The 15,067-nt window shown below is 41.1% G+C and overlaps 1 protein-coding gene across 18 annotated transcripts in view; it reads right to left on the bottom strand.

Annotated features, from left to right (window-relative positions):
- neb (nebulin) overlaps window positions 1-15,067 on the bottom strand; it is a 330,990-nt gene that overhangs the window by 128,298 nt on the left and 187,625 nt on the right. For all 18 annotated transcript variants that reach the window (XM_070875301.1, XM_070875303.1, XM_070875304.1 and 15 more), the window contains 11 exons: window positions 12,834-12,941; window positions 12,121-12,432; window positions 11,688-11,792; window positions 11,471-11,575; window positions 10,134-10,238; window positions 9,815-9,922; window positions 9,601-9,714; window positions 6,847-7,044; window positions 5,983-6,087; window positions 4,559-4,663; window positions 3,044-3,148 (listed from right to left, as the gene is read on the bottom strand). In XM_070875301.1, coding sequence (XP_070731402.1) covers window positions 3,044-3,148; window positions 4,559-4,663; window positions 5,983-6,087; window positions 6,847-7,044; window positions 9,601-9,714; window positions 9,815-9,922; window positions 10,134-10,238; window positions 11,471-11,575; window positions 11,688-11,792; window positions 12,121-12,432; window positions 12,834-12,941 — 1,470 coding nt within the window. The remainder of the gene's footprint in view (window positions 1-3,043; window positions 3,149-4,558; window positions 4,664-5,982; window positions 6,088-6,846; window positions 7,045-9,600; window positions 9,715-9,814; window positions 9,923-10,133; window positions 10,239-11,470; window positions 11,576-11,687; window positions 11,793-12,120; window positions 12,433-12,833; window positions 12,942-15,067) is intronic.

Below are 15,067 nucleotides of genomic sequence, written 5' to 3'. Positions count from 1 at the left end.
AATTTTGCACACTAATCTCTTGTGTGGGACCTTGTCGAAAGCCTTTTGACAATCCAAATACACCACATCTACTGGTTCTCCCTTGTCCACTCTATTAGTTACATCCTCAAAAAATTATAGAAGGTTTGTCAAGCATGATTTCCCTTTCATAAATCCATGCTGACTTGGACCAATCCTGTCACTGCTTTCCAAATGCGCTGCTATTTCATCTTTAATAATTGATTCCAACATTTTCCCAACTTCTGATGTCAGGCTAACCAGTCTATAATTCCCCATTTTCTCTCTCCCTCCTTTTTTAAAAAGTAGTGTTGCATTAGCTCGCCTCCACTCCATGGTAACTGATCCAGAGTCGATAGACTGTTGGAAAATGATCACCAATGCATCCACTATTTCTAGGGCCACTTCCTTAAGTACTCTGGGATGCAGACTATCAGGCCCTGGGGATTTATCAGCCTTCAATCCCATCAATTTCCCTAACACAATTTCCTGACTAATAAGGATTTCCTTCAGTTCCTCCTTCTCACTAGACCCTCGGTCCCTTAGTATTTCCGGAAGGTTAGTTGTGTCTTCCTTCGTGAAGACAGAACCAAAGTATTTGTTCAATTCTTCTGCCATTTCTTTGTTCCCCATTATAAATTCACCTGATTCTGACTGCAATGGTCCTTACGTTTGTCTTCACTAATCTTTTTCTCTTCACATATCTATAGAAGCTTTTGCAGTCAGTTTTTATGTTCCCAGCAAGCTTCCTCTCATACTCTATTTTCCCCCTCCGAATTAAACCCTTTGTCCTCATCTGCTGAATTCTAAATTTCTCCCAGTCCTCAGGTTTGCTGCTATTTCTGGCCAATTTATATGCCTCTTTCTTGGATTTAACACTATCCCTAATTTCCCTTGTTAGCCATGGTTGAGCCACCTTCCCGTTTTATTTTTACTCCAGACAGGGATGTACAATTGTTGAAGTTCATCCATGTGATCTTTAAATGTCTGCCATTGCCTATCCATCATCAACCTTTTAAGTATCATTTGCCAGTCTATTGTAGCCAATTCACGTCTCATACCATCGAAGTTACCTTTCCTTAAGTTCAGGACCCTAGTCTCTGAATTAACTGTGTCACTCTCCATCTTAATAAGGAATTCTACCATATTATGGTCACTCTTCCCCAAGGGGCCTCGCACAACAAGATTGCTAATTAGTCCTTTCTCATTACACATCATCCAGTCTAGGATGGCCAGCCTTCTAGTTGGTTCCTCGACATATTGGTCCAGAAAACCATCCCGAATACACTCCAGAAAATCCTCCTCCACCATATTGCTACCAGTTTGGTTAGCACAATCTATATGTAGATTAAAGTTACCCATGATAACTGCTGTACCTTTATTGCACGCATCCCTAATTTCTTGTTTGATGCTGTCCCCAACCTCACTACTACTGTTTGGTGGTCTGTAGACAACTCCCACTAGCGTTTTCTGCCCTTTGCTATTCCACAGCTCTACCCATCCAGATTCCACATCATTCAAGCTAATGTCCTTCCTTATTATTGCGTTAATTTCCTCTTTAACTAGCAATGCTATGTCACCTCCTTTTCCTTTCTGTATATCCTTCCTGAATGTTGAATACCCCTGAATGTTGAGTTCTCAGACTTGGTCACCCTGGAGCCATGTTTCCGTAATCCCAATTATATCATATTTGTTAATAGCTGCCTGCGTAGTTAATTCGTCCACTTTATTACGAATACTCCTCGCATTGAGGCACACAGCCTTCAGGCTTGTCTTTCTAACACACTTTACCCCTTTAGAATTTTGCTGTAATGTGGCCCTTTTGATTTTTGCCTTGGGTTTCTCTGCCCTCCACTTTTACTTTTCTTCTTTCTATCTTTTGCTTCTGCCCCCATTTTACTTCCCTCTTCCCTATTGAAATGGTTCCCATCTAAATCTTCCCCTCTAATTCTTCCCCAGGCCCTGTGGGATTCTTGACCTCCCTCAGCTTTTGTTTCCTCCTGTAACTCCTCAGTTTGTTGTTATCTGATTGTTACGTCCTAATTTACTTTGTTTCTCCTTTATTATTTACAACGTTGGTGGTGTGCTGTTTTGTGGGCCTTGGCCCTTTAGCCAGGTTTCTCAAAATACTTGAAATAATTCATGATATCTTGATAAATAAGTTGTGTTCAAATGTTGTGAGTCCAAGCTTTTCTACCCTACTTCTGCAGTTTAAGTTTTCGATTACCCTCAGGGGGGGCGGGGAGGGAAGGGGGCGCGTGGGGCAAGATGTCTCGTGGATATACATGGAGTGTCGGGAAGAGTAACACCCGAAGAATATGGCACTTGAACAGGTTAACAATCGTATTAATAGTAATGTGTATGAGGGACAAAAGACATGGGGCACATTTAGATAGAAGTATGTCTTAATATCCACTCATGACCTCGGGATTTTGGTCAAATCAGATTTGGAATGAATTCTTCAAGGATCAAATTGGGGAGTTGCTGAGCAGTTCTAGTTCTTGGAAAAGCTAAGACAGCCTGAAAATCCAGTCACCACAATACCATGCTATGACTGAGACATGTTTGGTTAGATAAAGGTAACACACCAGCAATGCAACCTGTGCTGTGACATTTTCTGATTTATAGCTTAAATTGTATTCAAACTATCTGCTCAGCAATAATTCTATGTAATATTAGACTTGATTGCTCTCGCAATGATAACATTACCACGGCAATGATTTTGTTCCAATCACTTCACAAAGTGCTTTTCCCTTTCCCGCCCTGCGCCCCCCACCATATCTTTTCTATATTCCACCCCTCTCCCGAAGATGGCGATTCATGCTGGGTTGCTGTTTCACGAGCACTGGCTTCCCTCTGGTACCAAGTGACCATTCACATGTGTGAGCGTGGACAGTGAATAAATAACCTGCACTGCTAAATGCATCGCCATACAGTGCATTTACTCACTGTACCAATGTGGGTGTCCATGAAGTGTGTGTGTGTTTCCCCGTGGGGTCATTGCCCCTTTTAATACTTCCAGAAAACACTCATATAGAAAACTTACACTGCTATAGATAGTTTTAAGCTCATTGGTCCTGTTGAAATCCAGAGTGTCTAAAACAGTTGTGTATTTGTCCTTCGTTTTCTCGTAGTTCTCTTTATATTTAATCTGCAAGAAGAAGAGCAATCAGCCTTTTTGGATAGTTGAAGGTTACATAACTTGCCTTATCTTGAGCTGAACCCCAATAATCTGCCAGATAAAAATTAAAATTAAGGAAATGACAATAACTGCTACCCAACAGTGGGCAATATTTTTGCATGTTGTTGAGACTGGGAAGATTGAAGTTGCGATGTTCCACCCACTTCAAAATCAGGGGATTGGATGGCCAACTATCCTTTCAGCTCTGCGATTTTGAATTTAGTCCACACTGCTGGGATGAAAGGCACTTTCTCTTTCAGCTATTAGAGCCTGAATGAGTGACAATCTCACTCCGGAAAGCTTGGTGTTGGAAATGAAAAGAAAAAAAATCACACCGATGCTACAGTTTGAAATAATGGGGCAAACAGTCGTGTCGCATTGGAAACCATCGCCCCCCGATGATTTGGACCCGAAGCTGACTAGAAATTGGGCCTCGGGCCTCATCTGCATAAAATCGGCAAGCTGTGGACACCAATCGGGTTCCCGGATGTAGCTTGTCGGTCGCCGGTCGGTGCTTCGTGACATCAGCCAGATCTGAAGCTAAGCCGGCCCGCAAGTAGGGCATGGGGAGAGGTGCGGAAGGGGTTGTGATGAGAGGCGAACCGGAGGAGGGCAAGACTGAGCCGGCAGAGACCCTGCTCCTCCTGGCTCCACAGAAATAAAAGTATAAAGAAATTCACTTACCCTTTTTTGTGAGTGGCCTCCAGCAGTTCCTTCAAGGAGCGCTGGTTAGATCGCTGTTGATCCGCAATAACTTACGTGCAGGGCAAATTTGGAGTGGGTCCTAAGACAAATGCTAGGACCACAATTTCACATACGCAAGGCACCTAATTTCAGGTAAGCACACTGCATATTTGTAAATCACTGACTTCCAATTTGGCAGCCAATGCGATCCCGGGGAGATCTGACACGAGAGATCGTGCGCCAAAATTTGTCCCGAAACTCTACTTTTTCACCAAAATAACGGGCGTGACAAGGTCTAATTTCTACCCCAATGTTCCTGGGACAGAGTAACTGGGACGACTTGCTGCAATCATTGAAGGCTTAAGTTAAATGGATTCATTTTAATCTGTTTCAAATTTTTGACTTTTAACACTCCTGTGAAAAGTCTTGAGACATTTTACTACGTTAAAGGCACTATATAAATACAAGTTGTTGTTGTTGTGTTCAAATAGCAAGAGGAATGCCCTATGAATGTATTAATGTCCATCCACTAATCTCACCAACAGTGACCTCTAGGCCCTGATGCAAAAAAAGTGACCTTGAAATACAGAAGAAAGCTCGCACAGAAGTACAAATTGAAAGAGTACTCCGATATTTGTGATCCAGTAAAAGCAAAGCTAATCTGGGCTGTTAGCATGAGAGCTCTCAAGTACTTACATCACTCAAATGAAGGGCACTCTGGACAGCTGTCACATAGACTGGTGTGTCTGTGACCACAGTGTAGTTCTCAAAATTCTTCTTTCCGCCAGCTCTGTAGTTGATCTGTAATAAATCAAATGTCAAAAGGAATCTGTTAAATGAAATGTTGACAAAATGTATTTCAGGCATCTATTAGGCACACTGAGGATTGCAGGTGTGACTGTGCACTGAAAAAATCACTAATTTGAGACAATACACAATATTCAATTTACATGATGCCATTTGGCAAATATTTTTCATGAACATTTTTTACAATGTTTTCGTTCTTTTTGCTTTAGATTCCACCCAAACCACACACAATCGCAGCTTACAGGGAGGTACACAACCTGTTCCTAGCCCTCTACCTGCACAAGCCTGAAATCGGGTAGTACGGAGATCAAAAGACCTGCTGTTTATTTTTTTTCCCTGCCATTTCTCTTCTTTTAGTTCTGCCCAGCATTTCCTCTTGACAGCCTTGGCTGAGATTAGAAACAGCATTTGACGAAATACTGGGCGTAGAACTCAAATGCTAGCATTCAGTGGTGCAATCCTTTTGTACACTAATCCACTCTTATCCACTAGCCACATAGCCCCGATTTTAACTCCCGGTGAATTCCCTGCTCGGCCCTGGGTTAAAATTACAGTCATGTCTCAATGATGTCATTGGGCTGCAACATGCATATGTAAAAGAAGGACCCTGTTGGCTCCGGGCGTGTGTCCTTGCTGCCTGTTCAGGACAGCAGGTTAAAATTGCAGATGCTGCGATCACAGCGGCTCTTGGACAGATAAGAGCCAGGGCGATTTTAACTGCTCATCCGCCAGGTTTGTGCTTAGCGAGTAGGGTTAAAATTGTAAATCAACTATTTTATAATGTGAAGCAACATAATCTTTTATAGATTTCTATGTAAGTAAGTTCTAGTATATATCCTAAGAGGTGCCTTTACCTCCTGAAACATAGTTCATAAAGACAATAGCAAAAGGAGGTTGTGACATAAGAACATAAGAAATAGGGGTAGGCCATACGGTCCTTTGAGCCTGCTCCACCATTTAATACGATCATGGCTGATCTGATCATGGACTCAGGTCCACTTCCCTGCCCGCTCCCCATAACCCCTTATTCCCTTATCGGTTAAGAAACTGTCTATCTCTGTCTTAAATTTATTCAATGACCCAACTTCCGCAGCTCTCTGAGGCAGCGAATTCCACAGATTTACAACCTTCTGAAGTCTGAAGTTCTTTAATAACATACTCCAACAGCGCAGACTAACCGGATGCATAATTATTTTTTTGTAGTAATCTTGCTGAACTGGACTTGATTTATGCTGCCAAAGATTTACCAGTATTCTGACATTCACTTTATCAAACTTGAAAGAATAATTGCTACACGACTAACTGTGTCTTACATCGCTCTGTAGTTCATAGGACTGCTTGGCTCTCAGTATTTCTGGAGTGTCCCAGGCATAACAGCCCATGCCCTTCAGCCAGTTCAGGTCATCCTTGTACACAAACTGTAACATGGAAAAACAAAGTTAGCAAAAGTCAAAGTTTCCTTTCATCAGCTCTTTTTAATTATACTGATGCCAGTAATTGTAACAGCAATGGAGCAACACTGCATGGTCTGATATGGTCTGTTTTGAAAAGAGAATTTTCAAGGATATTGAAAGCCTCTGAATGGAGCAGGCATTCTATTTTACTCCGAGACGAATGCCTGCTCTATTCAATGGTAGCAGCTTACATGATCAGTGATATTACAGGCATCTTCACTTCATTTATGAAGTACATGGATTGCCAATACCTTTCAACGGTTCTATTTTAATTGGATGTCCTGCCATCGAACATAGTGCAACTAAGAAAAACAGCGGGGACAAGGCTCCCAAGCTGGCAAAATCAGCTGGTTTGCAGGTTCCACGGGAAAATATGGTCCCACCCCCGAGTGCTGTCCAAATTCCACCATGGCTGAGAGACCTGAAATTGTTCCTCGCAACTGTTGAATCCATATTGTTCAACACCAAATATAATAAATGGGCATCACTGTGATTAATCTACTCCCCTTCTGCAGAAGGATGTAGTTTTGCTTGGCTTTCAATCTTCATCCAAATCACTTCAAGGGATTCCCATTGGCCCGAAGTGAATATCTACAAAGTTAGTGATACTGTTATAGGCTCCAGCACAGACTCTCCAATTGCACACAGTTAGTAAGTCATGTCTCTCCCTATTGCCCCACCGCTCGCGGCTAAGACCCATGAATATATTTAATCACTACGTACATCACTTAAGATCTCTTGTGCTTTCTTAGCACGAATGACATCAAACTCATCAGTCGGGCAGGTCCAATGGTGATGGTAAGTGCGGTATTCAATGTCGCTGAGGATCTGCTGGCATTTCTTTGCCATAACGTTGCTAATCATGTCACTGGGGATGTGAACCGCACACTTTGTACCTTCGTAACTCCTCCTGTAATCCAGCTAAGAAAGGAAACGATATACTGTAAAGGTATAGGGAGTGGAATACATAAGAACATAAGAAATAGGAGCAGGAGTAGGCCATACAGCCGCTCAAGCCTGCTCTGCCATTTAATACGATTATGGCTGATCATGGACTTAAGTCCACTTGCCTGCCCGCTCTCCATAACCCCTTATCCCCTTATCATTTCAGAAACTGTCTATTTCTGTCTTAAGTTTATTCAATGTCCCAGCTTCCATAGCTCTCTGAGGTGTGAAGAAGTTTCTGAGAGAAGAAATTTCTCCTCATCTCAGTTTTAAATGGGCACCCCCTTATTCTAAGATTATGCCCTCTAGTTCTAGTCTCCCCTATCAGTGGAAACATCCTCTCTTCATTCACCTTGTCAAGTCCCCTCATAATTTTATACGTCTCGATAAGATCACCTCACATTCTTCTAAATTCCAATGAGTAGAAGCCCAACCTACTCAACCTTTCCTCATAAGTCAACCCCCTCATCTCTGGAATCAACCTTGTGAACTTTCTCTGAACTGCCTCCAAAGTATATCCTTTCGTAAATATGGAAACCGAAACAGCACGCAGTATTCCAGGTGTGGCCTCACCAATACCCTGTACAACTGTAGCAAGACTTCCTTGTTTTTATATTTCATCCCCTTTGCAATAAAGGCCAAGATTGTGATGTTAAATACCAAAAATAATCACTAACACCCTTCCTGTGGTACAAACATGGTACTGGCCATTCTTCAGTACCGTGATCATCCAAGTGGTCACTAATAGAGAGTGTTGAGCAAGCTATTTGATCATAGAGGGTGTTACAGTAAAGCCCAATTCTATTCTCACCAAATATCTACTTAGATACACTACCAGCAGAGGCTGCTGAATAGCAACCCAAAGCAAGAACCTTGACTGGATTTCCCCTCCCTAACCCAAGCTACTGGTACTATCTGTAGTGCCCCTAGTTTAACCCAAATTTACTGAGATTAACTCTATTGCTCTGACTGTATCACAGAGGTACCGAGACTAACTGTATTGCTCTGCCTGTATCACAGAAGTACCGAGACTAACTGTATTGCTCTGACTGTATCACAGAGGTACTGAGACTAACTGTATTGCTCCGACTGTAATCTGGCTGAGATCACCAACTCAGCATTGACTGCTGCTTTCCTGGGTCTGTATGGTCAATAAATCATTGGCTAAACTTGCCGAGTCATTAAGTGGGTTAATACGTTATTGTTAATATCATTTTGTAAATCTTTACCAATCCAGAGCAACTCTACTCAGCTGACAGTCTTAACCCATAGAGAGATATCAAACAATAGTCTCAACAAAAGGATTGTACAGCCCACAGTCATTGCCTGTGCATTCCATTGCTCAGCAGTTGGTCTCCTTGTAGATGCGCTTTTATAAATGGACCCACTTTTTAGGCTCCAACAGCAGCTGGCAGTCATGTTGGGAATTTTAAAAAATATTCAAAATCATTGGCCTGGGGGCGAGAAGAAAAGTTGTCCTAAAATGTCATTTGAACGTGCGCTCTTTCAACTATCACACAATGCGACCTGCTCACTTAACATGACAGTGTGTGAGATTCTCGGCTCTACACATTCATCAGATAGTCTACAATCATATTGGAGAAGATGTGGTGGTCTGGGATATCAGTCACGTTGTAATTGAAATTGGAAACTCAGCAAGGTGTGGCAATAGAGCTTGCATTACCCCACTGTGTAGTATTGTACTTCGTGTTGGTTTATCATCATACTACAACATCCCACCTCTACATAGCAGCTTCTAAACACAAGCCATAAAAGTGCTCTATGCAACATAAAATACTATATTAATACTAAACATCTTTTTTATGACATTATTTTGCCTATTATTTTAACAGAGGCATAAACCAGTTTAAAATAAATTGGCTAGCACCTCCGTTAAGACAACAGAATATCACACCATTATTCAAAACTTTAGTCAATCTGAATTCACACTACAATTAGCATATGAAAATAAGTGCTTGGTGTTTAATCTGAGGGCCCCACCTAATCATACAATTAAGACTTAAACCAAGAAGTACTGGACAATGCAGAACTCAAATAGAACAACATTTCCATGTAACTTCCATCCAACACACTAATGCTTGATTCACATTCAAGGCCCTTGAAAACTAGGTAATTGGTTGAAAAGCCTTCAAGGTCACTTTACTTTTTTCATCTGTCGTTTCAAGCACTAAGTTCTGAATTCCTCTGCTGACTATAATGAAACTCCATAATGACTAGAGAGACAATTGGTTAAATCATAGGAACGTAGGAACAGGAGGAGGCCATTCAGCCCCTTGAGCCTGTTCCGTCATTCAATTAGATCATGGCTGATCTGTATCTTAATTCAAATTACCTGGCTTTGTTCCTTATCCCTTAATACCCTGGCCTAACAGAAATTAAGAGTGTTGTAGCAGCTGAGCTTGCAAAGAGGGTTTGTGTTTATGTAACAATGAAAAGTGAGGTGGGAGAACATAACAGAATGATAAGTAGAATTCCTTTGATTATTAAACAGGTTAATGGTGTCAAACATACCATGTTCCTCATTTTATCCATAGCCATTGCCTGGATTACAGCCGGGAAGTCACTGATATGTCCTCCAGCCAAGTAATGTCCCTTGAGCTTTTCATACAGTTTCTTGTACTTCAGCTGGGAAATCAAATTCATGTTTAAATTAGTTAATGCACCTGCTGAATGAATGCCACATTCCAAAAAAATGCTAAGAAAGAGAGACTCAGGCACTACTTACATTGCTGTTTACGTTCTCAGCATGCTTAGAAACAACCAGAGGCAGATAGTCTGGATGCAAGGTGTATCCTGTAGCTTTGCTGCTCTCCCATCCATCCTTATAACATTTCTGCAGGGTATAAGTGTATAACAACATAATACATGGACAACTCAAACCACAAACAATGTACCCAAATAACAACGGAAACAATATGTTCTTCCAACAAGTGAAAAGTACAGTCCATAATAACATTAATAACATTGCGTATAAGCTTAAAATGCAGCAACAGGATCTGCAATCATTGAGTTTTCTTTTCAAAATAAAACCTATCAAAGCTCACCTGACTAACATTCTTTGCCATTTCTCTTGAGTGAGCCAGCTCGGGTGTGTCAGCCGCACCAATATACTTGCCCTTCTCGAGGTTAAATGTCTCTTTGTACTTCAACTAATGAAAATAAAATCATTGACCTTATCAAAAATCAAGGCATTAAAACAGCAGCTCCAACATCAAAAAGAACACGAGAACAAACTTATGAGAAACATAGCACACCAACAGTAAAATCAACACTGAAGTAAATGTAAACAGTGGCTCAAGCTGCAAAACTAACTGCGGGCAAGATTAGCAACTTCACTCACTCACGACTGATGCCATTTATGTAATTGGCCGATATCAGCAATATCCTACCAATATTGTCAACCGACTCCCGATCAGCTTCAGAGAATGTGTCAATGTGGACAGTTTACAAGCCAAAATGGACTAAATGGAGTGTCATAGGAATATATGAAGAGGAGTCAGCCATTCAGCCCCTCGAGTCTGCTCGACTATTCAATTAGATCATGGCTGATCTGCAACTCAACTCCGTTTACCTGCCTTGGCTCCATATCATTTGATACCCTTACCCAACAAAAATCTACCGATCTCAGTCTTGAAAGCTCCAATTGTTCCAGCATCCACAGCCTTTTGGGGGAGAGAATTCCCGATCTCTACTACCCTTTGTGTGACAAAGTGCTTCCTGATTGCCCTCCTAAATGATTACCTTGGCTGAACTAGAGTAGCTTAAATAATGTATTTATTTAATTTGCACTCTTTAGCGAGCACAGTAAAATTTCAGAATTTAAAAATTGCTCTTCATGAAGATAAAATACCATTTTTAGTTTTAAAATCTACTTTACGAACAAACATAAGAATTCGGAGCAGGAGTAGGCCAGATGGCCCCTCGAGCCTACTCCGCCATTCAATAAGATCATGGCTGATATTTGACCGCATCCCCACTCAACCCCCTTATCCCTTGATTCCCCATGAGTCCAAACTCTATCAATCTCAGTCTTGAATATGCTCAACGACTGAGCATCCACAGCTCTCTGGGATACAGAATTTCAAAGATTCACAACCCTCTGAGTGAAGAAATTCTTCCTCATCTCAGTCATAAATGGCTGACCCCTTATCCTGAGACTATGCCCGCTAGTTCTGGACTCTCCAGCCAGGGGAAACAATTTCTCAGCATCTACTCTGACAACCCCCCTCAGAATCTCATCTGTTAAACATACAAAACTGATGGGTAGGAAAAGGCCAGCTGGTCCACAAGCCTTCCCCAAAGAACAAGATGTGGACTGCTCTTCTGAACAGTAATTTCAAAATGTATTGGTATTGATTATAAAATGCTGAGGGATACTTACATCACTCAAGTTGTTTGCATTTATCTTGGCCAGCACCACTTCTGGCAGGTCAGTAATTGAGGTAAACTTGGCAAAGTTGGTGACGGCATTTTCTTTATACATTCTCTGAAAAAGAGCAAATAGGCAGAGAACACCAAACATGTAATTCAAACGAAAACAATGAGAAAATCTAAGAGAGCAATGTGTCAATGAAACGTACAGAAAAAGCTATACTTACGTCATTTAATATTTCTTGTGCCCTTTTCACCTTTTTATGCTCCACTGAATCCAGGGGAATCCAGCCACAACCACGTACCCATTCAAGATCTGACTTGTACAAAATCTAAAAAGAAAAGGAATGACATATGAGCACAATGGTAAAGTTAAAAATGGCAACAAAAAAAATGTTTTGAGATACATTTTGGCTTGAATCCTAGTCTTAATTCCCCGGTTTAGCAAGTTCTCAGACTGGCCATTAGAATAATGGTACAATGACTGATGGTGACAGAACGATGCAAAGGCGCCAGATTGGGTCACCTTTTGTAAATGCCCATGGCACATGTGCAAGGTACCAGAGGAATGCTGGTTCCCAGCATGAATCATTATCTTCAGAAGAGCAGGGGGAAAAAAATGGAGGGGAATTAACTAAATGGAAGTATATTAATACTCACATCACTCTGCAATTCATAGGCCTTCTTTGCCTGGATCACATCGTTCTGGTCTGGCAGACAGGTCCACTGGTGCAGGTGACGTCTGTAGTCAATTTCGCTGACCTGGGTCTGACATTTCTTGGCCAACAGGATGTCCAGCATGTCGGCTGGTATGTTGATCTTGGTCTTAATTTTCTCAAACTCCTTCTTGTACTCCCTGTCGCTCTGCATCTTGCCTACATGCATGGACCAGACCATTTTGGGGTCATCATTAATGTCACGGCATCCAATGTGGTGGCCAAGCTGCTTGGCGTATTCAGCTTTATATTTCAGCTGGCAAGAAACAATGAGGAACAACCAATTAGTTGTAGTGCACTTAGATTAGAAAAAGAGAAATTGATCTGGTGGAAGCCAGTCTGCATTCATGGAATAATTAATAATCATGAAGAATAACCTTTTAATATTCACAAAGTAGGTTTCACCAGTTCACTGGTAGTAATCACCACCTATTAATACGCAGATTATCGCAGCCTGAGAATTCTAATAACGGAGAAAGCCAAGTCCACTGGACGCCTCTTTCAGTGATCGGAACAAGATTGTGAACTTGGCCAGAAACAATCAGTCTTTCTTAACAGTTGATCGTCTTTCTTAACATAAATGTTGCAACTTGTCACTGCATGACCTGTGTTGACAGGTAATTAACCAACAGTGGTACTGTTCTGAACAAGACCCACCTCACTCTGTATGCATTGTGATGACTTGGCATGACAGATTGACACTGCATCAGCTGGTATATTGTAGCCAGTAGCTTTCATCTTCTCCCATTTATCCTTGTACAATTTCTAAATGGAGGGAACACAATGCAAGTATTAGACAAAAGGTGATACAGTTCAGTCCTGATAAATTCATAATTAACAGACCAAAGATGGAAAGATTGGGTCAGGATGATTCTCAGAATCTGGGTTCTACAGAAAGGCAACAAATCAGAACAGGTTATTTAGAATGCCAGGGTCAACAAAAAGCTTTACACTGGGAGCAAATGAAAACGATATGTTGAAATAACCTGGTATTAAACTACTAAACAGCACGAAACATATCTACAACATTTCTGATCTGTTTTACTTTATGTCGAAAATCGAGATGAATTAAAATTAACTTTTTGGCCTTATTGTCACATGATATTAAATATTTGATGTCTGTGACTAACAGGACTTTTATCAAGTTCATATCATAGGAAGGCAGGGGCTCCCTGGCTGATGCTCGATTCCGAAAACCAAGTGGCATCGATGCCAATTGTGGTTCCCCTACTGATTCCCTAGCTGAGGTCAGATGATGCCGCATTTACTGATCTTTAGCTTGTTTTTTTATTACATGCATCTGGTTGTCAACAAGAACCAGCCAGTTCATCTGAAACTTGGAATACAAATCTCTAGAATTTGGCAGTATTACAGAAAATGAGCGATTCATGAGGTACCATGGCTCCTCTCTAGTTCTGCAGCTGTTGCTGTGATATATGCTATTTCAAAAAGTGCAATGACACATTTGTGTGGGAGGTCAGTCAGCATCACTCTTCTTTCTCCAAAACTAGGGGTCATAAATATAAGATAGTAAGGAATTCAGGAGAAGCTTCTGAACCAGAGATTGGTTAGAATGTGGAATTTACGGCTATATGGAGTAGTTGAGGTGAATAGCACTGATGCATTTAAGGGGAAGTTCGATAACTACACAAGGGAGAAAGGAATGGAAGGATATGCTGATAGTGTTTCTTTTTATTCTTCATGGGATGAGGGCATCGATGAAAAATCCTGCATTTATTGCCCATCCCTAATTGCCTTTGAGAAGGTGGTGGTGAGCCGCTTTCTTGAACCGCTGCAGTAGAGGTTTGGTACAACTGCGTGGCTTACTAGCCTATTTCAGAGGGCAATTAAGTGGCAAGCACATTGTTGTGGGTCTGGAGTCACACATAGGCTAGATCGGGTAAGGACGCCAGATTTCCTTCCCTGAACTTGTGTCTCCGGATCATTAGTCCAGGTCTCTGGATTACTAGTCCAGTAGTATAACCACTATGCTACCATACCCCATAGCGTACTTACATGAAGTAGGGTGGGAGGAGGCTCATTTGGAGCACAAAACCCTGCATAGATCAGTTGGGCCGAATGGCCTGTTTGTATGCTGTAAATTCTATGTAAAATGAATGGTTGTTTTGATTAATTTCCTATTAACAAAACTGCATTCTTGGGAAGTAAAAATTACAAAGTAACATGGGCATTCCTCTTGTACATCCCTCCCCCCATACAGAGAAATATATAGTCCCTTGCCACTTAGATGCAGGTTCAGTTCTCCCACATACGAATTTCAACATTGTGCATTGGTACTAATCCTGCAATTCTCTACCACCTTCTAAACTGGAAACTTCATTTATTATACATGCCACACTCATGTTACTGGTAAAATAAAACTTCTCCGCAGGTTCAACAGCAAAGTGTACAGTAGTTAAAATAACATTTAGCTCTTGATTGCCTTAGTTGATAATTGTATTTTTTGATAGTGATTGTTAGATTATGGATCTTTTGTCAAAATAAAACTTTTCTGAAGATATCTATAATTTTGAAGATTCTGAAGGGTTTTCTATTTGACTATTATGTTAATGTGCATATATATTTAAATTCAGAGTTACTGATGTTGTAACGTGGATAGTTTTAAACATTCAGAAAACCAAGCAAGTAGTGTCAAATGTTCAATCTGCACAGTCTGTGAGACCAGCACACAATGGGTTAAACGTTAAAACAGCTTTCTGCTGAGCATGTGTTATAAATTGTGTGAACAGGCCTAAAAGTAAGGATATGGTCACAGGAGAGTAGCATCTGCAAGAGTCATTCGGCCATATCTGTAATGGTCTGGAATGTGTCAGCTTGGTCACTTGTGTTTAAGGGAGTCGAGAGAGTTTATTACAGCAATAAAATAATGA

This window comes from Pristiophorus japonicus, chromosome 3 (genome assembly GCF_044704955.1).
Source record: "Pristiophorus japonicus isolate sPriJap1 chromosome 3, sPriJap1.hap1, whole genome shotgun sequence".
In the NCBI taxonomy this organism is placed as follows: domain Eukaryota; kingdom Metazoa; phylum Chordata; class Chondrichthyes; family Pristiophoridae; genus Pristiophorus; species Pristiophorus japonicus.
This window is presented reverse-complemented; position numbering and strand designations above follow the sequence as displayed.